The sequence below is a fragment of the Mesoplodon densirostris genome, chromosome 9 (genome assembly GCF_025265405.1).
Source record: "Mesoplodon densirostris isolate mMesDen1 chromosome 9, mMesDen1 primary haplotype, whole genome shotgun sequence".
Classification (NCBI taxonomy): domain Eukaryota; kingdom Metazoa; phylum Chordata; class Mammalia; order Artiodactyla; family Ziphiidae; genus Mesoplodon; species Mesoplodon densirostris.
The window spans coordinates 110,863,854-110,887,299 of NC_082669.1; the positions used below are offsets into that span (position 1 = coordinate 110,863,854).

At 48.7% G+C, this 23,446-nt stretch overlaps 1 protein-coding gene across 1 annotated transcript in view; it reads left to right on the top strand.

Annotated features, from left to right (window-relative positions):
* DPP6 (dipeptidyl peptidase like 6) overlaps positions 1 to 23,446 on the top strand; it is an 804,405-nt gene that overhangs the window by 714,176 nt on the left and 66,783 nt on the right. The window contains exons 13-16 of the mRNA XM_060107540.1: positions 2,866 to 2,973; positions 4,970 to 5,061; positions 5,708 to 5,755; positions 7,425 to 7,543. Coding sequence (XP_059963523.1) covers positions 2,866 to 2,973; positions 4,970 to 5,061; positions 5,708 to 5,755; positions 7,425 to 7,543 — 367 coding nt within the window. The remainder of the gene's footprint in view (positions 1 to 2,865; positions 2,974 to 4,969; positions 5,062 to 5,707; positions 5,756 to 7,424; positions 7,544 to 23,446) is intronic.

A 23,446-nucleotide genomic window follows, 5' to 3' on the forward strand; every position in this document is an offset into this window, starting at 1 on the left:
TGTTCCTTCAGCGCCGTGGTCAGTAGGAAACCCGGTGTCAAACAGTTTCTCATGACGTTCCTTTTGAAGAGATCTTTCACAAAGCAATCTGTGGACCCTCTTTCAAAAATAAGCTGTCTTGTTGCTGCATCCTTCACGACCCTGCGAGGTCCTGGGGGGCGAGTTAGGAATTTATTTTAGGCCAACCTGCCATCTGCCGCTGGGGAAGCTGCTGGCAGCCACTTCATGCACGTCATCACAAAGGGGCCGCAGGGCTCACCCCCGCTGCCCAGGGCTGCATCAGAGGAGGAGAGGACTGGGGTCTGGACGGTTCTGCTGACCCTGGGGAGACCCAGGGCGCCAAGATCATGGGGTCTTCTGAGTGCTCGTTGTCAGGGGAACGGGGGTGGGCGAGGGCAGTCCTGGGGCCGTGGTCTGAGCCTCTTTTCCCGCCCCCCGCCCCGTGTTTTCCTCCCATCTCCTTCCTAGGCCTCAGTGTGGGCCTCTCAAAGATCCCCCACGAGCCCACAAAAAGAGGGTGAAGACCCACTAAGTTCCCTCTCCTCTGGGAATACTCTGGAGAACTAGGCAGCCCCTCCCCCGGCACACACACACCATCACTGCTGCCGTGACCTTCAAAGTCTGTCCTGGGGCAGGTCCACTAGGGGCCCTGCAGGCCCGAGGCCACTAGGACCCATCTTTGTGTTTAAAGAGTCACTCCCGCAGGTCAATTTCTGACAATCTTCTTTAACCAGAATTTTGGTTTTGTGATTTCAAAATTCAGGCAGGGAGACTGACCAGATGAATGTATCTGAACCATAGAAAGAATGGGCAGAAAGTCTACAAATAGCTCACAGAAAGTCTTTCACCAATAAAAAGGACTCATTCTTCATAGATCTGCTCGATTGGAGTTGGAGAAACCAGGCAGGGCCTGGTACGATAAATGCCCTGTTACCCAGAGGGCTAGAAACGCTTCTCCTCAAATCCAGGAAAGTCAGAACCAGGATTAAAATTCAGGTCTCCTAGTCAAAAGTCATTGCACTTTTTCACTAAATATACATCTACTACATGAGAAACCAAGTCTCAGAGAGGTTCAAAGGCTGGTCCTTCACCTGCCGGCTGTGGAATGTTCCCAGGATCAATGTAAAGATGACATTGCAATGCTTGAGTGCTTCTCAGTGTAAAAGCAATGTTTCAGGCCTGAATTAATTATTTATTATATTTACTCATAGTATATTTCTCTGCCAAAAGTACAAACGTTTCCCAAAAAAACGGAAGCAGTATTGCGGTATCCATCCTGCAGTTGGCAAATAAAAGTACATTTAAAAAGCCAGATTTACTGCTGGTTTTTCCATTTCCTCTATTTTTAAATACCATACTTCCAACACTAAATAGAAAAATAAATATTTGCAGATTAAAGGTTTCATTTTACTGCAAATATTCATGAAGATGAAATGTCACTTTAATCACATGTTCGTTTATTTCTCTGGGCATATCATATTTGCATGTATTCATTCACTGCAGGGAAATGAGTTTCCCTCGCGCCAGCTGGGGTTTATTTACCATTTGTTCTCATTCACGTTAGCGTGGCGCTCCTTGAATCAGAAAATGTGTATCGTGGCCAACTAATCGGTGTTCACGGATGGAAACTTTCAAGCTGGAGCTTCCTAGAGGCTGAGACGCCAATCCCTCTTGCCTATTAAGGCGACAGCCAACCCACAGTGGGTGGCTGGGGGCTGAGCAGTGGCTTCTCAGCTTTGGGGGTGAGGGCCAGGCCAAGATGCAGCAACATACTACAGGCGCTGGCTTTGAATGCAGACTGGAATTCTTCCCCCCAGGGAAAACTGGGAATGCTGATTTTGCTTCCAGGGAAAAGTGACAGTAGGTCCAAGCAAACATGTGCCATCTAGTGAATGCCCGTGTGGAACTTCCTTCTCGTTGGAAGCCGTGTAATAAGCCCAGTGAGTCCCTGGGAATAGCGTGTGCTCTCACCTGCATCCTAGAACGTGCAGAATCTGTCCTTGTTGGCTGGGGGGTTTTTCTTTCTTTCCTCTTGTCTCCTTGGTGGGCTATTCAGTATGAGGTGGATTTTATTAAATAAAAGAACAAAAGACAGCATGGAAAGACTAGAATTCATTTTTAGGCAACATCAGGTTTGTGATTGTTCAGAATTATGATAGATAGTAAACACCCCTGGTGATATAAATGAACTTATTTACAAAATAGAAATAGACTCACAGACATAGAAAGCAAACTTATGGTTACCAGAGGAGATAGCGGGGTTGGGGGGGCAGATAAATTAGGGGTTTGGGATTAATATACAGACACTACTATGTATAAAATAAATAAACAAGGACCTGCTGTATAGCACAGGGAACTGTCTTGTAATAACCTATAATGGAAGAGAATCTGAAAATATATATATATATATATATATATATATATAACTGAATCACTTTACACCTGAACCTAACACAACATTGTAAATCAACTATGTTTCCGTTTTTAAAAATGGTTTTAAAAAAAATGCGCCTGGAGAATTTTGCAGGGGCCACAGGTAAGCGGGGAGCCCAGCCCTGCACTTTCCTAGTGCTGAGCTCCTGTTTGGCTGGGTGAGCTGGGTGTCCTGTGAACCAGGGGCCACCCGTGTGTTTGCCTCTGCCTGGGCAGTTGCCTCTGAATTCCTCTGAATTCCTCATTATTTTCTGAGGAAACTGGAGGTTTGACTCGTGATTCCCGAGGAGAGTAAAGGCCCCACACAGCCTTTAGCCTTTCAGCTGTATCTCTCATTGGCAATTACATGGAAAGTGTATCTCAAAATGTAGTTTATCCTGGTTCAGCCCCTCAAAACAGTCTGTAGACTTAACCGATGGCTTTCGTCCGCAGAACGAAGAGCCAGTGTTCTCCAAGGACGGCCGGAAGTTCTTCTTTGTCCGAGCGATCCCGCAGGGGGGGCAGGGGAAGTTCTACCACATCATGGTGTCCTCCTCCCAGGTGAGCTCCCTAGTTTCCTGCTCTGCTGGGGGGTGCCCTGGGGGCCTTCCCCCCCCCCCAGCAGGGGAGCTAAGTGCTCCCTGGGGGAAGCCGGGCCCTGAAACTGGAAGGCGGGTCCCCACGTGGGGACGGACGGGGCCTTCATGAACCAGCCGTCCTGACTGGGCAGGGGTGGCGTTCGTGCCTCCTGTAATTGCGCAAAAATACGAATGACACTTCTGACGATATCAGAGGACACTGGGTGCGTTGCTGGGTCTGAGCACAGGACACGTGTGTGTAGACCGCTTTGTTTGTTGATCCACCCGCATTGGCCTTTCTTCCCTCTGCTGGGTCCTGGGGGCCGGGCCCAGTGTCCTCGTGGCCCCAGGGCATCCCACCTCCACGGTCAGCCAGATGCACTGCCGTTCCCTGTGCTGCAGCCACGGGCTAAGAGCAGAGCATCACTGAGCGGGGAATGTGGGAGCTGCGTATAGGTGCGTGTGGAAAGAGCAGACAGCCTGGTGAATGCCACGTCCTGCAGAGCGGGCAGCCCCCTCCCCGCGGGGTGGGACCCCGGAGCTGCACTCAGGGAACCCTGCCCTTAGGAGGAAGCTGAGGGGCTGCGGGCCTCCCATCAGCACTGCCCTCGGCCTCAGTCAGTGGGGCTTCCATGTTGAAGCAGAGTCTAGGAGATCAGGCCACGTGAATAAAATTTTATTTTTAAAAAAGTTATCAAAAATATTCTGTGGATATAAAGTAGAAGATTTATATTCATGACATGACCCAAAAGGCAATCTCCAAAGCAAAATTCCAAGAATGTCCCACATGGAGCAGCTTTGATAGAACAGGAATGGAAACTCGGCTGTGGCTCCAGGACAGGGACCACGTTGACTCAAAGACTTAGATACCGATGTTTTCGTTTTCAAGCCACTTAATTGCGTGACTTACAGAACGTCTGCAGACGGGCTGACCTTCAGCTCTTTACTCCTATGGCCTGGGTGCTGTGGCCCCAGATTCCTGGTTTCTTATTTAGGATCATTTCAGTCAAGACTTAAAGTGCTGGGATGTTCCCTTCAGCCCATCTTGGATTCACCCCTGTGACCAGCATGGGCTGAGGACCCGTTAGTCATCCAGCAGGGGCAGGTCCCCCCGCTCTGGGGGCCCCCTCCCCAGGAGCCCCTTGGCCCCCACCGCCCTCTGGAACCCCTGGCAGCCCGCTTCTCCCGCCTGGTCCTGCCCGCACAGGCTCTCCCTTCTCCTGAGGCCATTTCTGGGGTCCCCGTGCCCCGCAGTGTGAGCCTCAGGCCCCGTGCCTGATTTAACAGCATTCGCGTTGCACCCGTGCCCGGGGCCCCTGCCCTTGGAACAGCCGGTCTGTGGCTCGTGCCTCAGCATCTCACAGCCTGTTCCTGTTGGGATGGTCACGTCTTTCTCCTTCTGTTGTGATGTGTGGTCATAACTGTTCTGCTCTGGGAGGCACTTAGGGAGAGACCGTGTGTGCAGACGCACAGCACGCGGGAAACGCTTTCAAGCCGGCCTTGTGAAGAACGGTGGAGAGTGACGACGATCCGGGGGGGGGGTTTTCCTCCCTCCTCCCTCCCTCCCTCCTTCCTCCCTCCTCCTCCCTCCCTCCTCCCTCCCTCCCTTCCTTCATCCTTTCCTGCCTCCCCTCCCTCCCACCCTTTCTTTATTCCTTCTCTGTCTCCTTGCCGTGTCTCATCCACTTCTCCATATTTCTCTTTCCTCCCTCGCCCCCCTGTGATAATGACCCGCTAATCAGATTTACAGATGGTGAAGGAACAATAGCAGCAGCGTAGGAAGCACTGACGCTTAAAACGCGGAGCTCACGGTGGGAGTTGCTGGTGGTCTGGGGCTGGTTGATCGCAGGGCAGCCGCGGGCGCTCAGAGAAGGGGCGGGGCTGCGGCCCGAGGGTGGTCAGCCTGTGTCCGAGGGCCCCCGGCCGAGAAGCGAAGCTGGGCCCAGCCCCCCTACCCTGTGTCCCGTCTTGTGTTCCAGCCTAACAGCAGCAATGACAACATCCAGTCCATCACCTCTGGGGACTGGGACGCAACCAAGATCCTGTCCTACGACGAGAAGCGGAGTAAGATGTGAGTGCGCGTGCGCGGGGCCGCCTCTCTGTTCTCCTCCGCTCACACTGTGCTCAGCACTCTCCCTCTTGGGCGGCGCCCCGAGGCCCTAGTTCCTTCACGAAAGCGCGCCCTTAGATTCCCGCCCGACCGCCCCACGTCCCACGTCTCGAGGTCCCCGTGAGGACGTCGGGGCTGCAGCCAGGCCTGTGTCTGAGAGGGTGGCCGTGCAGGGTGGCTGAGCCTTTGCTGGTTCCGGGCGGGACCCAAGGGCGCTGTGAGCCCAAGTGCGTCGTGAGCCGGGCCTCGTTCAGGACAGCCGCCCATGTCCTGGTGCAGGTTCACTGCTTTCCTCGCTTCTCAGAGAAGTAGGGCCAAGACTGAAGGAGGTCAAGTGCCTTCCTCCAGGCTGTGCGGTTCAGCTCAGGCAGTCGGGGAGTCCCCGCGGGAGCCAGGCTTCCCACGCAGGGGTCCCGGGCGGGCATCGGCCGCCGAGTCACGGGATCAGCCTTTGCGTCCAGCGTGGAGCCGGCCCCGGGCGGGAACATTCTCTGTGTGGGCCCTGAGCAGCGCGTCCTCGGGGAGGTCCGCGGAGGCCGAGCCTGGCGCGCGGAAACACACCTGCCCCGCAGCCGCCTAACCGCCGTGCGCCTGCTGGTCTTTGCAGCTACTTCCTCAGCACGGAGGACCTGCCGAGGAGACGCCAGCTGTACAGGTGCGTCCCCCGACCCCCGCGCACGGCGGTCTCCCGCCAGAGGCTTCGCGTTCCAGAGTCACACCCGTCAGCGGTCCATGGGGGGCGGCAGAGAGAGGCGCCAGCACACGTGACACGGTCTGGGGAGAAATAGCCGAAGAAGCTGAGGCCCCCACGTTGGAGGCATTATCGTATTTTTCTGCTTTTGCCAGACTGGCTCTCTCCCTTGGTAGACGTCTGACAGTCTTTCCTTCACCTTGGTCGAAGCTGAACTTGCAAGGATCACTCTCGGCCGGGGTTTCACAGGAGGGAACTGGGCTTTGGGAATGTACGGGTGGCCTGGGGTGGGGTCGGCCCTACTGCCCGGGCCTCCTCCACGTGGGCGCCGGCTGAGTTCCGAAGTCTTGAAGGGGGCGGAGCAGGGCTGGCCTCTGCATCCTGCAGAGGACAAGGTGTTCTCCAGGGTCCGTCCCCCGTCAGCATAAACCCCGTGACCTGCCCCCCGCCCCACTTCCCACTCTCACCAGGGAGAACTGGTGCTTCTGAAGCGGGGTTCTCCCAAGGAGCTTCCTGCCAGTGAAGCGGAGGAGGACGTGAGGCGCTGTCACCTCCACCCCTTTGCTCTGCAGACGGGAAGGCGGGGGCAGCCGGTTCCTGCCTCACGCACGAGGGCCACCCAAGAGGACGCTATGCGTGTGGCCCTTGTGGTTTGGACGGAGCCCATGCCAGGCTCCCCTCCCCCACCGCCGGGAGCCGGAGAAGCCCCATCGGGTGCACGGCCGCCTTCCCGTCCGCCGGCCCCTCTGCTGAGAGTCAGGGCTGCACGAGGGAGAGAGGCACTGCCTTTCGGAGGCAGAGGAAACCCCGGCAAATCCACGCCGTCACAGGTCCGCTCCTCTCTGTGGACGGCTCCTCTCTGCTTGTCTACGAGGATAAGCCCACCAGGCCCGTCACCAAATTAGCCAAGGCGATGGAGGTGGAGGCCGGCCGCCTGCGCTTCCTCTGACCCGTCCTGTCTCCCGTGAAGCGTCTTCACTCTTGTAGACCGCTTTCACGTTAGCAGCCTTCCCACGCCACACACTCAGACCTGGACTTCTTCCAGGTTTATTGGAAGATGCCGTGGTATCTTACAGCTTCTGGAAATACATGTTAGGCCTTCTTGACGTGAAACTGTGCTTGACCAGAGCGGCCCTGGGTGACAGCTGCAGGTGCGAGAAGCACCCCCGGCACCTCCTCACTGGCTGTGGCAGCGGCCGGAGCCCCCCGCCGCTGCTGTTTCTGGAGCCCCTGCCCTGTCCTGTCCCTGCGGCAGGTGCTCTGAGGGTAGTGAAAGATCCAGAACACGTAGCTCCTGTTCCTAAAGTGCTAATCGCCTGCTCAGAGGGATGAGGCACTAGAAATAATACCCCACACCCGACTAACCCATCAGGACATGCCTGGGCCTGCATGACTCCCAGGAAGCAGCCATGCTGAGCGCTCCTGGTGGGGGGGCGGGGGGGGCGGCCCTTAGGGACGGCCCCGTGGGAGGGTGACAGCAGAGCCAGCACTCGAGGCGTGCCAGCAGGGAGACAGGTGGGAGGATGGCGCCCCCAGATCACTGCGCGGGAGAGAAGCCAGCGTGCTGGGCGCGGGGGCCGGAGCCGAGGGTCTCGCCCCTGGTGACAGCCCCGCCCGCTCCCTGTCCCTGCAGTGCCAACACGGTGGGCAACTTCAACAGGCAGTGCTTGTCCTGCGACCTGGTGGACGACTGCGCCTACTTCAGCGCCTCTTTCAGCCCCAGCGCCGACTTCTTCCTGCTCAAGTGCGAAGGTGAGTTCTGCCACCGAGTGGCACCTCTTTCTAAGGCGCCCCTGGGACCCGGCAGGAGCTCCGCGATCCCGGGACAGGTAGGGCTGCCTAGCTGAGGACGTCGGCTCTCTCAGGAGCAGCCTTCCTGGATCACCTCTGCCAGGTGTGTTACTGATATTTTACATCTTATAAAGGGTTGCAGCTTATCAGAGTGCTTTCTACATGCTGTGCCGGTTAATCCCAAAGTTCACCTACACTTTCCTTAAAAAAAATGTGTATCTTACACATTGATGGACATAGGCCATCTGTAAAGGTAGTAAAACAATTTCAAAAATTCTTAAGCATATGTAAGGATTGAGATAATATAAAAGAAGATTCAGACAGGAAAAAAATTCTTTTCCTACGACCGAATTCATGGATAATTTATTCCAAACTTTAGAAAGTTCTTAATCACACCAGTCAGCATATACAAAATAGTAGACCAAGTCCCATCGTGGACACAAAGAAATATCTTTGCATCTTGTCCTCATGTCTTGAAAAGATAAGATAGGAACCCACGGAAAGGTAAGAAATAATAAATATGGTTGTAGCAAAATACATCTCAGAGAAGAGCTTGATCTACTGAGATAATCTCAAGGGGTGAAAGTACACTACGGGCAGAGACAGGCCAACACCAGGTACAATTGAATCCTACGGGTCTGGGTGAAGAATGAAGAATCTTTATCAGACTGCCTTTGATAGCCTTTGATAGCCACTCAGTAGCTCAGGACCTCAGCCTCTTTTTATCAGCGTTGTCATCCAAAATCTCAGCCCCTCCTCACCAAGCTCAGTCCCAGACATTCTCCTAGGATAATGTGATGGGAGAAAATTGTGTGTTGGGGGGTCGGGGGCGGTTCTGAAATGCAGCACTAGCCCCCAGTCCCCTTGAAGCTCATCTTACCACACTCCTCTTTTGCCATCAAGACCTGTTGCCCCAGGGCAGGACCGTTATGATATTACACGTTGGGGAAGTGCAGAGGTGTACAGAGCTCAGAGATTGGGAAATGTGGTAAGCAGACCCACTAGGGGGAAGAGACAGCCGCCTGACGGGAGCTGCAGGGTCAGAAATCTGAAGTCTTACCTGTCGAAGGAGGAAGTGGCTTTACAATGCGGAAGGTCATGATAAGATACAGAAGGGGAGATGGAAGTCGGTCTAAAGAAGAACTTTAGAACGTCCTAGAAAGAATGGTTGGGTGGGAAAGCTGACAGAACCTCCCTCAAGGAAGGTCTCTAAACAGGGGCAGACATCACGTACCAGAAATAGGTTTAACTACGAGGCAGAGAGTAAGCTGGGGTCCTCAAGGTCCGTGTTGTAACTGGCTGAGGTGGTCACGATTTGGATTTCATTCTTGGGTTCTTACTAACTTTCGCTAGTATTTGCTCCATGGTCATCTTTCACAGAACCCAGCCTCTTATCTATCAACAAATTCTTTCTCTGCTTCCCTTAGCTTCTGCTAAGCTCTGCAGGGTCTTCTCACTCCAGAGTTTAGTGGGAATGGCCTCGTTCTGAGGACGGCAGCCTTCTGTTGTCCAGTTTTCACAGACTCCAGCCCAGGGTTGAAATTGAAAGGTTCTTCCAGGACATCTGTGGCCCTGGGTTCAGGCAAGGAAGCTCCCATGTTCATGCGGTGGATGTAAAAATGGCGCCCAGGGCTTCCCTGGTGGCGCAGTGGTTAAGAGTCCGCCTGCCGATGCAGCGGACACGGGTTCGTGCCCTCGTCTGGGAGGATCCCACATGCCGCAGAGCGGCTGGGCCCATGAGCCATGGACACTGGGCCTGCGCATCCGGAACCTATGCTCCGCAACGGGAGAGGCCACAACAGTGAGAGGCCCACGTACCGCAAAAAAAACAAAAAACAAAACAAAATAAAAATGGCACCCATGTTGGGAGGCCACTTGGACAGTGTGCGTAGAGATCACTGAACAGTCGTTCATGTGCAGATTTCCCAACCTGCAAGCGTTCCATCCTGAGGGGAGATAACATTTCTTTTTATGTTTGTGTCCCAGCCAGTCTGAGGACATTTTCTCTTTATAAAGCTGCTTGTATTGTGTGGCCTGCGGATATTTTGTGTGAAGAGATAGGTCCTCAGTTGTCACTGTGAAAGAAAACAGAAGCAGAGAACACGTACGGCCATCCCAGGTCACAGCCATGACTCGGCCCCTGAGACCACCGTGATCTCAGCTTCAGAAGGATGGGGCGCCCCTCCCCACAAATGCCTGGATCCACTAGTAACGGAACATATTCATGGAATTTGAAGGATCTCAGAGACCATCTGATCTGATCTCCATCCCCTGTTCCATTTTATTAAGAAACTTAACTCTTTATTGATCATGGAGTTGCCACCTCAGGATTTTCTGAATCATTTAAAACCTATTTAAAGATTTAGCCTATTGCCTCTTAAGATAAACATAAACTGGCCCTCTTTCCTACAAAACTGCTCTTTAAAATTTTTTCTATTAATAATCTATTTTCTGGCTAATGTAACTTGTATGCCCAAATCAATCTTTCCCCTAAAGCCTAATCAAAACCTCATTTTTAAAAAGGGATTTTCTAAAAAGACGTAAATTTACAAAGACCGCAGAATGGATGAGGTGACTGAAGCAGCCAACTTTACAGTTTACGGCTGCGGCTTGGACACAGTTACAGCACTAAGTGCCTTAGCGCACTCTGAAGCCAAATCCTGATCCTGCGGTGAGGAGAGCTGAGCGGACACCCAGTTCACACCATAGGTACTGGGGGTAACAGCCGTTGGGGATGTGAAGGTGGGTTTAATGACATTTCAAAGGAGAAATGATTACACACCCGGTTGGATTGCTTGGGGTGTTTTGTTGGTGAAGAAGCTTTGAGGAAAGCTTCACACGTGAGGTAGCATTTCAGATAAAGGTGTGGGTAGGGTCAGAATGTGAAACGCAGCCCAGAGGGACAAAAGTGCAAGTGAGAAGAAAAGTGAGAAACAGCAGGAGTCGTTGTGTGGAGGGGTCTTTGCAGCCTGCAAATCGCGGTCACTTCATGCATGCATGCATGTAAGAGGCCAATTTATGATCCAAAAATAATTTATTTTCCCACATTTCTCAGTAGATATAAACGTAGACCCCAGTGTGTAGCTCACAGCAATGTTTATTAAACTCCACGTCCCCTCCTGTTTATTTCTTTCACGTCCCAAAGCTGCTCTGAGACTGTTGAAAGCCTTGGACCAACGTTTCACTTCTCCTCCTCCTGCAGGACTTTATTGTGGGTATTAACTTGGCCTCTCAGATGCAACCAGAATAACAGCAACAACAAGAATCTCTCCTTTTTAGGCTGAGGGAAAATGTAGGGGCAACTGGACAATTCTCTGTGGTCAGTTAGGGAAAGGAAAATCTGTGAATGCTCCCGCACTCAAAATGTTTGGCCCATCATGAAGGGAACTACAAATATTCGGCTTGGGCAGAGATTATGGTCAAAGGATTTAATAACTAGGGCAAGGTGGACCCCAACCAGCTGAAATAGAGGCCCAGTAAGAGCAGACGCAAGCCCACACCACATTAGGACATAAGGGCTAGGTACCATAGCAGATGTGAAATTGTGACAGCCCCGTATAAACTTAGTGCTTCTTCCTCCTTCCTGTGGACCTTCTATTATGATCGTTTCTGGTAGGTTTATCTGATGTGGATCTCTCCCCTTAGCTTACACTGTACTGCTCAGTGTTGTAACGCCGTCATAGTGGATTATAGCTCATCAACTGCTTGCAGTCGGTACTTCTGTTTAATTAGACCTCTGGTGTATTGTTTTTCTCTTAATGTCCAGTTGCTCTGCTGTAGTATGTCTTGTCCTTTCTCATCACTGTAGCGTTTCATTTAGTCTTATCATCATGTACTTTCTTCTCTAATTTTTCATTAACATTTCTTCTGTGGTTTCTCAAAGCTTGCCACTTTTTTATTTTTTTTTGTAATTTTCAAGTTCGTAATTTTTATTAAGTATGCGACCACTTAAAAATACATACAGGGCTTCCCTGGTGGCGCAGTGGTTGAGAGTCCGCCTGCCAATGCAGGGGACACGGGTTCGTGCCCCGATCCAGGAAGATCCCACATGCCGCGGAGTGGCTGGGCCCGTGAGCCATGGCTGCTGAGCCTGCGCGTCTGGAGCCTGTGCTCCGCAACGGGAGAGGCCACAACAGTGAGAGGCCCATGTACCGCAAAAAAAAAAAAAAAAAAATACATACATTATTTTTATACCTTTGCACACTGCTAGATTAAACATAGATTAAAATAGAATATAGGTAAGTAAAGACTCAGAAATGTTTGTAATGCTCACATCCACTCATTACGTAGCCAGATCCCATCTATCTGTGTCAATATTTGTATCTAAATGGCATGGGTTTTAGGTGATCACCAGATACTTGCATAAGAGACGTGTAAACCATATTCAGTAGAACCTTGTGGAAACTCACTACCTATTTAATATAGAGGTTTAGGTTCCTTTCCAGACCTCTGGGGTCTGGCAGTGAAGCCAGCTGCATCCAAAAGATTGTATTATGACATAACATTTTATAATGAAATCATATCTATTCTGGGGTATACCAGTAAGCCGTTGTTTACATGCTTAGTTGGTCTCAATGACCCTGGGAGATGGGTAGCAGAAATACCTAATATTTGTCCAGTTTCTTACGATTTGAAAAGTACATTCTTACGGTATAATACTTGACATTCATATTCCCTTTGGTTTTTTTTTGAACCTTTGAAATGCATTTTTTTTTGAGTACCGTTGATTTACAATGTTGTGTTAGTTTCAGGTGTACAGCAAAGTGAATCCATTCTTTTTCAGATTCTTTACAAAACAGAAACAGACTCACAGATCTCGAAATCAAACTTACGGTTACCAAAGGGGGAATGTGGGGGGAAGTGATAAATTAGGAGATTGGGATGAACATATACACAGTACTTTACCTATACTATACTGAATATTCTATGATAACATATTCCCATTTCTGACACCTTTCAATTTTTACTCTTATCACAAACAGACCTACTTAGAGTTCCCTAAACTCAGTGTTCCCCAGTTCCATGCTTTTGTCTCTGACTGCCTGATGAACTCCCCTACATCCTCCAAGGTTCCTCTCAGGCAAGGGTTGATTTTTATCCCCTCCCAGGAGGGTTGAACTGGCAGCGGTGAGCTCGCCTGGGCAGCGTGGATGTGACTGTGGGTTCACCCTGAGACCAGTGCCTGGGACGGGCGCTTGACTCCTCAGCTGTTGGGGTCGCCTGCGTCAGAAGCCTGGGACCCGCACCCTCCAGTCCTGGAAAAGCCCAATCTTATCGCCAAAGAGAAATGCACTCACCTTCTGTGTGAGTTTCCTGGGGCTGCCGTGGCTGCCTGGCCTAAAACAACAGAAACTGATTCTTTCACAGCCCTGGAGGCGGAGTCTGAAAGCGGGTTTTGGGCTGCGGGGCTGGTCCCTCCTGGAAGCAGGGGGGAGGGTCTGCTCTGAGCCCCTCCCCCCATCCTGTGCCTGCCTCCAGACCCTCTCCTTGCAAGGACGCCAGTCACTGGGCCCCCGAACCCCGAGCGGCCTCCTCTTACCTTGGTCACATTTACAAATAATAGGTTACAGTTTCTTCCAAGTAGGGTCTTGTCCATAGGCACCAGGGGTTAGGACTTCACCACATCTTTGGGGGGACACAACTCAACTCACAGCAACTCCCCCCGCCCGAGACCCATATCACCTTCTCGAATAAGAAAGAGAGGACAGAAACCTCTATTGCTGTTCTTGTCGGGGACGCAGAACCAAGGGCAGCCACGGTAGGCTGTGTGCCAGAGACCATTCTTAACGGTTTTACCACATTCCAGAAGGCAGGAGAGCGTCCCCTGGGAAAGTAGTGGGATGCAGACGGTGTCTTTGGAAGGTAACTCTGACGTGTTAGAGGAAGAAGACGGCTCCAGCGTCCATTTCCTCCAGGAATTCTTCTTCCAGGTCATTGGGCGAAATAAATCCCCACGTTTCATGGAGCTGTGACAAGCGGTTGGGTTTTCTCCTCCCCAAATAAACTCAACCCTGAACAACTGAGTCAGAGCACCTGGTTCATGAACTCTTGAGTTTTCATGATCACAGCCTCTGTGTAGAGAAGTGGACTTTCCTCTTCAAACTGAAGCCCAGGAACGCGATTCATTTCCCTATAAGTTTGTCAGGAGGACTCCACCATCCCTGTTTCTGGGAAACACAAATACCACCAGGAAAACGGGCCCCGTGTGTGAATCAGGTGTGTGCAGCTGCATCTGAAACATTTTTTATATTTTTAAAAATAAATAAACGAACATCTTTTTCTTGGAACAAATGAGAGAACTAGAACATTTCCTTCCCATTCTGAGTCAGGAGAGAAACAACCTGCAGTAGTGACTCGTGCTGCAGACTGAGCCTCCCCCTCCCCCTGTGAAACCCTGATGTAGGAGCTGCTCTTAAGGTCATCGCGTCAGCAGCCTAGTTTATCAAGACAGGCTTCTCCATCTTGAAGTCGAATTGAAACAAAATAGGACCCAAGCTGATAATAAAGTGAATGACTGTCCTGATTACTGCCCTTACTATTAAGTTTTCCCGGGGGCCTCTACCATTGCCAGGTTTGCTGCCATCAAGAAACATGGAAAAGATGGTGACAGGGGGCAGTGAAGTCAGAGTCCGAAGGCCTGGGCTGGACTCAAGGCTCTGCCACTTACTGGCTCTGTAACTCGGGCGTGACAGTTAAGCTTGCTAAATCCTCCATTTCCTCATCTGGAAAATCGGGAATAACTGTACTATCTCATCAAGTCAGGAGGATTAATCAAGAGAATGCATGTAAAGAGCCTAGCCTGGTGTCTGCTACGTAGCAAATGCTTAATAAGTGTTATCTAATGTGATCACAGCTGTCACCATCACCTTATCAATCAATTAAGGATGTCTTAGATACTTACTGGCTACTAACTCAGGATCCAGGGGTTGGGGCTGAGGCCACAGAGGGTTAGCTTCCATGAAATTAAGTCACATCCCTTACTTAGTGCCTCCAGATGAACAGATGCCCTCAACCCTCACAAGCTGGAGCTGGGAGCCCTGGGTCTGTGCTTACACTAGCAGGGTAGAAAGTTCCAGAAGGGAACATGGCTGCCACAGTCTCGGAACATTAACCAACCACCGGGTAGGCGTGGCAGTGAAGCAGCTGGTGACTTCAAGGGTGGCTCTGCCTAAGGGGCCTCCACAGCTGGGTCTTGGCAGTGTTAGGAAGTAACCACATTTTCCCCTTTTCTTTGATATTTCCTCTTTCCGTGCCATGTCCCCCCTTTGCCTTTACTCCTTCAGACACCCGGTGCTGCCAGCTACCCCGGCCGCATCCTGCCCTTGGGAACCATAATTAAGTGGCAAAACGCACACGGCTGTGCGTCTGTGCCACGTGAGTGCACCTGGAGTCTTGTTCATAACGGGGCAGCGGAGAAGACCGGGTGGAAAATCAGAGTCAGTCTTGCAGCCCAGCTCCCCTTGACCGGAAGCTGCTGGCCGTGGCACAGTGGATAAGAAGGATTCAGAGGCCAGGTCAAGGTTCGTGAGAAAGAATGTTGTCAACCACTGTTGTGTCACGTGACGTGTGCTTCGTGTAGCCGTGGGGGGAGGGATGCCCGCGTGCCACGCACCTGTCACGTGCGGTATCATCCCCTGAAAGAAGTGAGTACGCCCCTCATGAGGAAACTGTCTGACGTGAGACATATTTGGAGGTTGAGGTCCATCCTGAGCTCCCCTTGTCCTACAGAATGAAGTAAAGCACATTTTCTTACAGGGCGCTACCATCTTAAAAGCATTGTGGTCGGGGAGGTGAAAGAGACAACGCATCATTTCAGAGAACAGAAATGTGCATTTGTGAAGGAACATTCGTGGAGACCCCGTGACTGGAAGGAACAGAAATGGCTACAATCCTGACACCACCACAGAAGGTCTCCCAAGGGAAGGCTGCTGCCCAGAACTCCCGATTGAAGGACAGCTCTGTCTGTTGTGCATCTTTGGATGGGGGAAAAGAAAGACCCAGATCCTTTCAAAGAGACCTGGGGTGACACTGGTTCTCACTCACTCCTACAGTGTACAGCTAAGCAGGTGTCATAGGAATTATATATGCTGCTTCTATTCAGATTATTTCAAATCACTCACATCCAACTATAAATGAGGAGCCCCAAAGCTAAATGATAATAATAATAACATAATGCTAACGATATATAACATTTATCATTATAAGGAATATAATAAATTAATAAATAATGTTAATAATAAGTACTCTGCATCATTGAGGAAAGTCTGTTAATCAGCTTCAAACATGTAAGCTGATAGCAAGTCTCAACAACAGGATGTGAAAGGGGAAAAACAAATGGTTCTGTAAGCTACCTAATCCTCTAGACATCTCTTAATCCAAGTTTCCAAGGCATTAACCTGGGCTGCCCTTTTTAATTGTGGGTTTGTCCAGGTGAATGTTTGGAACTGGGTTTGAAACTCCTTGGAGCATTGCTTGTGTGTCTGAGAGTGAGACCATCTGTTCAGTCTCTCAGACATTTGGAGCTACTCCCTTCGAGGTTGCAGTTTCCAGGAGCAAGGAGAGGGGTTCTCGAGGCAGGTGACCTCACGAGCATCGTTACACAGATGCTTTGGAAGACGCTATGCTCGTCAGTAGATGCTGCCAGCCCCCAAGCGTACCCTCTGTAGGAGCCCTACTGCTCCCTGATAACAACCAAAGGAACAGAACTTCTCACTTTCCCAGCTAGCACTTCCCTGTCACCCAGCAAGTGTCCGAAGTAGGCTGGTGCCGGGTGCCAGCAAACTTTTCTGCAAAATGGAGGTCATATCCTGGTAGTGTGCTGCTTGAAATGTCCATGAAAAATAGATAATGTTATTTGATGCAACAGCAGTGCCCCTAGACCCATCCACTGCTTTCCTCCCGCACCCTAACTCTAGGTGGTAACAGCCTTTACTCGCCAGTCTGCCTTCAGGGTCTCCCTCTGACCAGTCCACTTCCCTCCCGAGTACCAGCTTCCTAAAGATTATTTCTCTGCCGAATGTCTTCCTGGGCACATACATTTCTCTCTTTTCTAAGTAAAATGGTAGAAGAAACAAAACAGTAAAAACTAAATGACTCTCCTGGGCCACCGAAAAGGAGACCATCTGTGGAACAGGACCTGCCTGGAAGGATTTTTGAAAAGTACATATAAATGGACCACATTGAACATGGAAGCCAACAACCAGGATACGTGGCATGATCAGTGAAAGACACGGTTACCAAAACAAAGTTTGTTTTCCCAGAATTCAGATCAGATGGGAGGTGACAGAGGATGGGAGCTGAAGGTCATCATGGACTAAGATAGCCTCAGTTAAGGGGCTGAGAGGGGATGCCCAGCCCCTGCTCCAACAGCTGTGGGCTAATATATTTGCCCTGGACAGTTAAAGAGGCACTTGGCCCTGGGGGTCTCCCGGAGTGGACACTGGCCGGAGCAGGAAGTTGGGCTGTGCCCTGAGTGCTCTCAAAGACAAGGAGCCCAAGTGCTAAGGACGGCGGCTAACTGCTGCCCCCGCCCACCCCCAGGACCTGGCGTCACTGGGCCCCCGCCCACCAGGACCTGGCATCACTGGGCCTCCGCCCACCCCCAGGACCTGGCATCACTGGGCCCCCACCCACCATCAGGACCTGGCATCACTGGGCCCCTGCTCACCCCTGGGATCCGGCATCAGCCTCGTAGCGTCTGTGACCACCGCGAGGGGGTGCACTCCTGAACAGGACCCTCCCCGCCACATGGCAGCAGCCAACCAGAGATCACGGAGACACAAAAGAAACGTGAAAGGGAGGCCTCAGACTGAACATCGGAAACAGAAATCCCAGGAGAAACATTCGCACGATCGCTTCTATTTACTGCTGTGAAGTCTCACTGGAAATGTCCTCAGAGAGTTCCTAGGAGGCGCCACGTTGATAATCCAAAAACAGGCCACTGGCAAAAAAGGAGACAGACTGCTGGAGATGTAACAAAATGTTTACCAAGGTATTTTTTTTAAGTTTCGAAAGAAGAACTGAGTCGATAGCGTAAGCATGTGCCCCAGTTTCCCCAACAAGAGCTTGAGATGATACCCCCTGAAGACCAGTGGAGGCCATGTCACTGTTGTTAGTGCCCCTCCCTTCACTCTCAGAAGTGTCCCTGTTTGGGCAAAATTATTAGCAGAACACCATCAAATAGTAACCTGGAAAATCCAGCAGAAGGATTTCCCAGAAGGCCTTTTCTTTCACATGTCTGCTAAAGGGTTAATCTCCAAAATAAGTACCTGTGTTGATCTTACGGGCTGTGCATCAAGTCCATAAGACTTGTGTTGGCTGCCAGAAAGCTTAGAGTGAAATTTATAGCCCATGTGGGTAGGTCTTTGCAGCACACATTTGTTATTCTAGCTGTTTTCCTGGATTTCTCTCTGTCTCTTTTTTTTTTTTGTCTTTATTTTTACATTGTTCTGCTTTTCTCATCCACTCTTTTTATGTTTATTTTTATCTATGCATTTATATCTTTCCTATCTGCCTTAAATCCTTTTTGTCTCAGAACCCAGGGCAGATAGACAGAAAATAGGTGAAAGGGGAATGATTGACCAGTTGACTGGCAGATGGAAACATCAAACGGCTCCTTCAAATAGCATTCAAGGCTGTCCTCAGCCTGGTCCCACCATACTTACCCCACCTGTGGAGCACTGTTCCTGGGTTAGAGCATTTCAAACACTTAGCAGCACAACCAGTTTCCAAGTGAAATGTTAGAGGAACTAATACAAAACAGATAAAAATGATGTCTTATTAGCATTAAAAGTTCAGAAGTATAGCGTGTGCTTTTCAGTTGAATCAAAGAAGGCAATAAGACTATTTTGATGAATACAAAACGTGCATAATATAAGTTAGGGAATGCAGGTAAAAGTTACAGCCTTTTGTTAATTATCTTCAACACCCATGAAATTAACCAGACCTTCAGAACCGCTGCTGCCCTTCTTTTAGGGCCACTGTTGGAATAAATGGCTTCGGTTTTTCTGTTACTTCAGTACCTACAAAGCTCTCTACCTAAACCTCCGAGGCCTGTTAAATATCTTACACAACCTCCAAGGTCCAACCCGTGAACTTCCTCTACTCACACCCTCTCCCTCCTCGGGGCTCTGAGAGCACTTTTTGCCTCTCTTACCTTTTGTATCTATCTTCTACCCCTCACTTCTAGGCGCCTCTCACCAAGGCAGGGCCTGTTTGATTGGCATCTGCACAGCAGCCTCATAACAGACTGAATACTGATACATGGACGTTCACCGAGCGCCAGCAATGTGCCAGGGCTCTGACACGCGCCCGGTGTGTTCTGGAGGCCTGGAGACCCAGCCCAAGGCCCGAGGGAGCAGCGCTGTGAGAGCGCTCCTCCCCCGCTTCCTGCACAGCTGCCCACCGACACGCCCAGTGCCCCCTCCCCCGCCCCCCAGGTGCTGGTCAGTTTTCCCCACAGCGCATCGCACACCAGCCGCTGATATTCATGTGTTTTCAGTGCCCGTCTCACCCAGGGATGTCAGCTCTGTGTGGCAGGAACTTTGTATTACCCACCACTTTGATCCCAGTTTCTAGAACATTGCCTGCACACAGCGGGTCCTCAACAAATAAGTATTAATAGTTTTTGAAGGGATGAATAAAATCAACATCAAAATGCTACACTTTGGGGCCAATATAGACTGAGCTTAAAGTCACAATTATACCTTAGAACTTCCTAGAAAAGAAGCTAATTCACATGCCCTTGTAGGGTGCCATAAATGCTACCTCACGTGATCTAGAAAACCAAAATATTCTGTAAAACATTATCTCCTGCCATCACACACGCGTACTTTTGTGTGCTTACAAGATGCAGGACACTATGAACACTGATTTAATTGTTTTAGACAGAAATGTTGTAAATGAAGAAAGATGGTCAAAAGCAATAAAAATAATGTAATATGCCATTTAAAACCATATGTTTAGGAGATTGGCCTAAATGAATTTTCTAACTGAATATAGACCTTCTGGCAGACTTGACATGTTTCTTCTCTTTTGCTTCAGAGGGAAGCCCTGGGGCCTGTGGATAAAGTTCAGGGAACAATGTTTCAACTTCATATAAAGAAAAAGCCAGAAGAGTTAGGAGCATCATGATGTGGTTGTAATTGTAGGTGTGACGTATGTACACACGGTGACCATTGAAGCTTCCGTCCCAGGAGTTCTCCAGGTGGAAACTAGCTAACCAGTAAGAGATGTCTCAGGAGGGTCCCTGTGGCTTTTGGGGACTAGATGACCTAGGATCCTTGCCCTAGTAGGAATCTCTGGTTGTTCTTTTCCGATGCCGACCCAATAGAGCAACTTTAGGGACCATCCCAGGATCCAGGAAGATTTGACACCTTCTCCAGACACCTGGGGTCTCTGGCCACATACAGTGGTGCTTATTTGAATAATGAAAAACTGAACACATTGAGAGATCCTAACATACATTCTAAGTCATCACCAAATCTGTTGGATCAGTGAAGTCAAAATGTAGTATTTGGTTAGATGTACTGGGTTGTCTTTTTTGGAAACATGATGGTGGCCAGGACAGGGGGTGTGGCGTCTCTTTCACAGACCCTCCGGTAGCCAGTGAGCCCTAGCGCTTTGTGCCCTGGCCGTCTACAGTAAGTTGTACCTTGCTGCCTTTGCCTCACTTCACAACGCCTTAGGTAGGATTTGACTGCTCTCTCATTGTGTCAGAGCCTGATTTCATAATCTGGATCACTTTTCAAAATGGACACTTGGAAAATACCAATTTTGTTTTTCCACTTAGTGGTTACTGGTGAAAATTTAGTTTTTTAGATGCCTGTAAGGGAGCATTTCTTCTGGACTAAAGGAATCCTCTTCTTAAACAAACACTGCTGGCATATTTTGATCAACAGTAAAACATCCATCCATGTCCTCTACCCATGTTTGAATACTAGGTGACTTTGTTTAAAACCAGGGAACATTATCTTATTGCCTAGCACAAATAAACTACAAAAATTAGATTGGAAATGTCTAGATAGCTCTTAACAAAAGTTTCCATTTTAGACAAGGAGACATAAAAAGAACTGATCCCAAACTTAATTATCGATGCTAACGGAGAAGCAAAGGAATAAGGGAAAACCAGATGCTTCTGTAGCCAAGCATGTCTTCTTCTCCCAAACCTCACTGTTTAAGAGAACGTGGGCAAACGCAAGGCTTAGTGGGGAAGGAAGGGATGTGAGTGAACCCCACTTCCTGTATTATAATGGGGAGCAGCGGGCGGACACAGACGAGAACAGACACTGCTCGGCCCCAGTCAGTTGTCCCCTTTCAGAAACTGATATCTTCCGGTATTTCTACCCAAGTTCAGAATCCATCTTTTTATATAAACATCTGATTTCTAAATGTTGGAAACCAACTAAAATTTGAAACATTTTCCTTTTGGCTAAATAAAACATTTGCAGGACACATCTGGCCCACAAGTGACCAGTTTGTGATGTCCTGGTAGCGATGCACTGGATTGTCAAAGGTAATTTCTTATTTCGTGGTCCCGCTTATAAGCTGCCCACTTGGTTATCATGAAATAACCAAAGCTTAAGTAGGCAGAGGGAGCTGTGAGAGAGGTGGAAATGTTTCAGTCTCAAGGATCCATCCCTGGACACTCATGAATCCACAATACTTTTTTTTTTCTGTGATTATGGAACTTTGCTTTTTTCTTCTTCTTTTTTAACATCTTTATTGGAGTATAATTGCTTTACAATGGTGTGTTAGTTTCTGCTTTATAACAAAGTGAATCAGTTATACATATACACATGTTCGCATATCTCTTCCCTCCTGCATCTCCCTCCCTCCCACCCTCCCTATCCCACCCCTCTAGGCGGTCACAAACCACCTAGCTGATCTCCCTGTGCTACGTGGCTGCTTCCCACTAGCTATCCACTTTACGCTTGGTAGTTTATATATGTCCATGCCACTCTCTCACCTCTTCACAGCCTACCCTTCCCCCTCCCCATATCCTCAAATTCGTGCTCTAGTAGGTCTATGCCTTTATTCCTGTCTTACCCCTAGGTTCTTCATCACCTTTTTTTTTTCTTAGATTCCATATATATGTGTTAGCATACGGTATTTGTTTTTCTCTTTCTGACTTACTTCGCTTTGTATGACAGACTCTAGGTCCATCCACCTCACCACAAATAACTCAGTTTCGTTTCTTTATATGGCTGAGTAGTATTCCATTGTATATATGTGCCACATCTTCTTTATCCATTCATCTGTTGATGGATACTTAGGTTGCTTCCATGTCCTGGCTATTGTAAATAGAGCTGCAATGAACATTTTGGTACATGACTCCTTCTGAATTATGGTTTTCTCAGGGTACATGCCCAGTAGTGGGATTACTGGGCCATATAGTAGTTCTATTTTTAGTATTTTAAGTAACGTCCATACTGTTCTCCATAGTGGCTGTATCAATTTACATTCCCACCAACAGTGAACGAGTGTTCCCTTTTCTCCACACCCTCTCCAGCATTTATTGTTTCTAGATTTTTTGATGATGGCCATTCTGACCTGTGTGAGATGATATCTCATTGTAGCTTTGATTTGCATTTCTCTAATGATTAATGATGTTGAGCATTCTTTCATATGTTTGTTGGCAATGTGTAGATCTTCTTTGGAGAAATGTCTATTTAGGTCTTCTGCACATTTGTGGATTGGGTTGTTTGTTTTTTTGTTATTGAGCTCCATGAGCTGCTTCTAAATTTTGGAGATTAATCCTTTGTCAGTTGCTTCATTTGCAAATATTTTCTCCCATTCTGAGGGTTGTCTTTTGGTCTTGTTTACAGTTTCCTTCACTGTGCAAAAGCTTTTAAGTTTCATTACGTCCCATTTATTTATTTTTGTTTTTATTTGTGTTTCTCTAGGAGGTGGGTCAAAAAGGATCTTGCTGTGATTTATGCCATAGAGTGTTCTGCCTATGTTTTCCTCTAAGAGTTTGATAGTGTCTGGCCTTACATTTAGGTCTTTAATCCATTTTGAGTTTATTTTTGTGTATGGTGTTAGGGAGTGTTCTAATTTCATACTTTTACATGTACCTGTCCAGTTTTCCCAGCACCACTTATTGAAGAGGCTGTCTTTTCTCCACTGTATATTCTTGCCTCCTTTATCAAAGATAAGGTGACCATATGTGCGTGGGTTTATCTCTGGGCTTTCTATCCTGTTCCATTGATCTATATTTCTGTTTTTGTTCCAGTTCCATACTGTCTTGATTACTGTAGCTTTGTAGTATAGTCTGAAGCCAGGGAGCCTGATTCCTCCAGCTCCATTTTTCATTCTCAATATTGCTTTGGCTATTCGGGGTCTTTTGTGTTTCCATACAAATTGTGAAATCTTTTGTTCTAGTTCTGTGAAAAATGCTAGTGGTAGTTTGATAGGGATTGCATTGAATCTGTAGATTGCTTTGGGTAGTAGAGTCATTTTCACAATGTTGATTCTTCCAATCCAAGAACATGATATATCTCTCCATCTATTTGTATCATCTTTAATTTCTTTCATCAGTGTCTTATAATTTTCTGCATATAGGTCTTTTGTCTCCTTAGGTAGGTTTATTCCTAAATATTTTATTCTTTTTGTTGCAGTGGTAAGTGGGAGTGTTTTCTTAATTTCACTTTCAGATTTTTCATCATTAGTGTATAAGAATGTAAGAGATTTCTGTGCATTAGTTTTGTATCCTGCTACTTTATCAAATTCCTTGATTAGCTCAGGTAGTTTTCTGGTAGCATCTTTAGGATTCTCTATGTATAGTTTCATGTCCTCTGCAAACAGTGACAGCTTTACTTCTTCTTTTCCGATTTGGATTCCTTTTATTTCCTTTTCTTCTCTGAT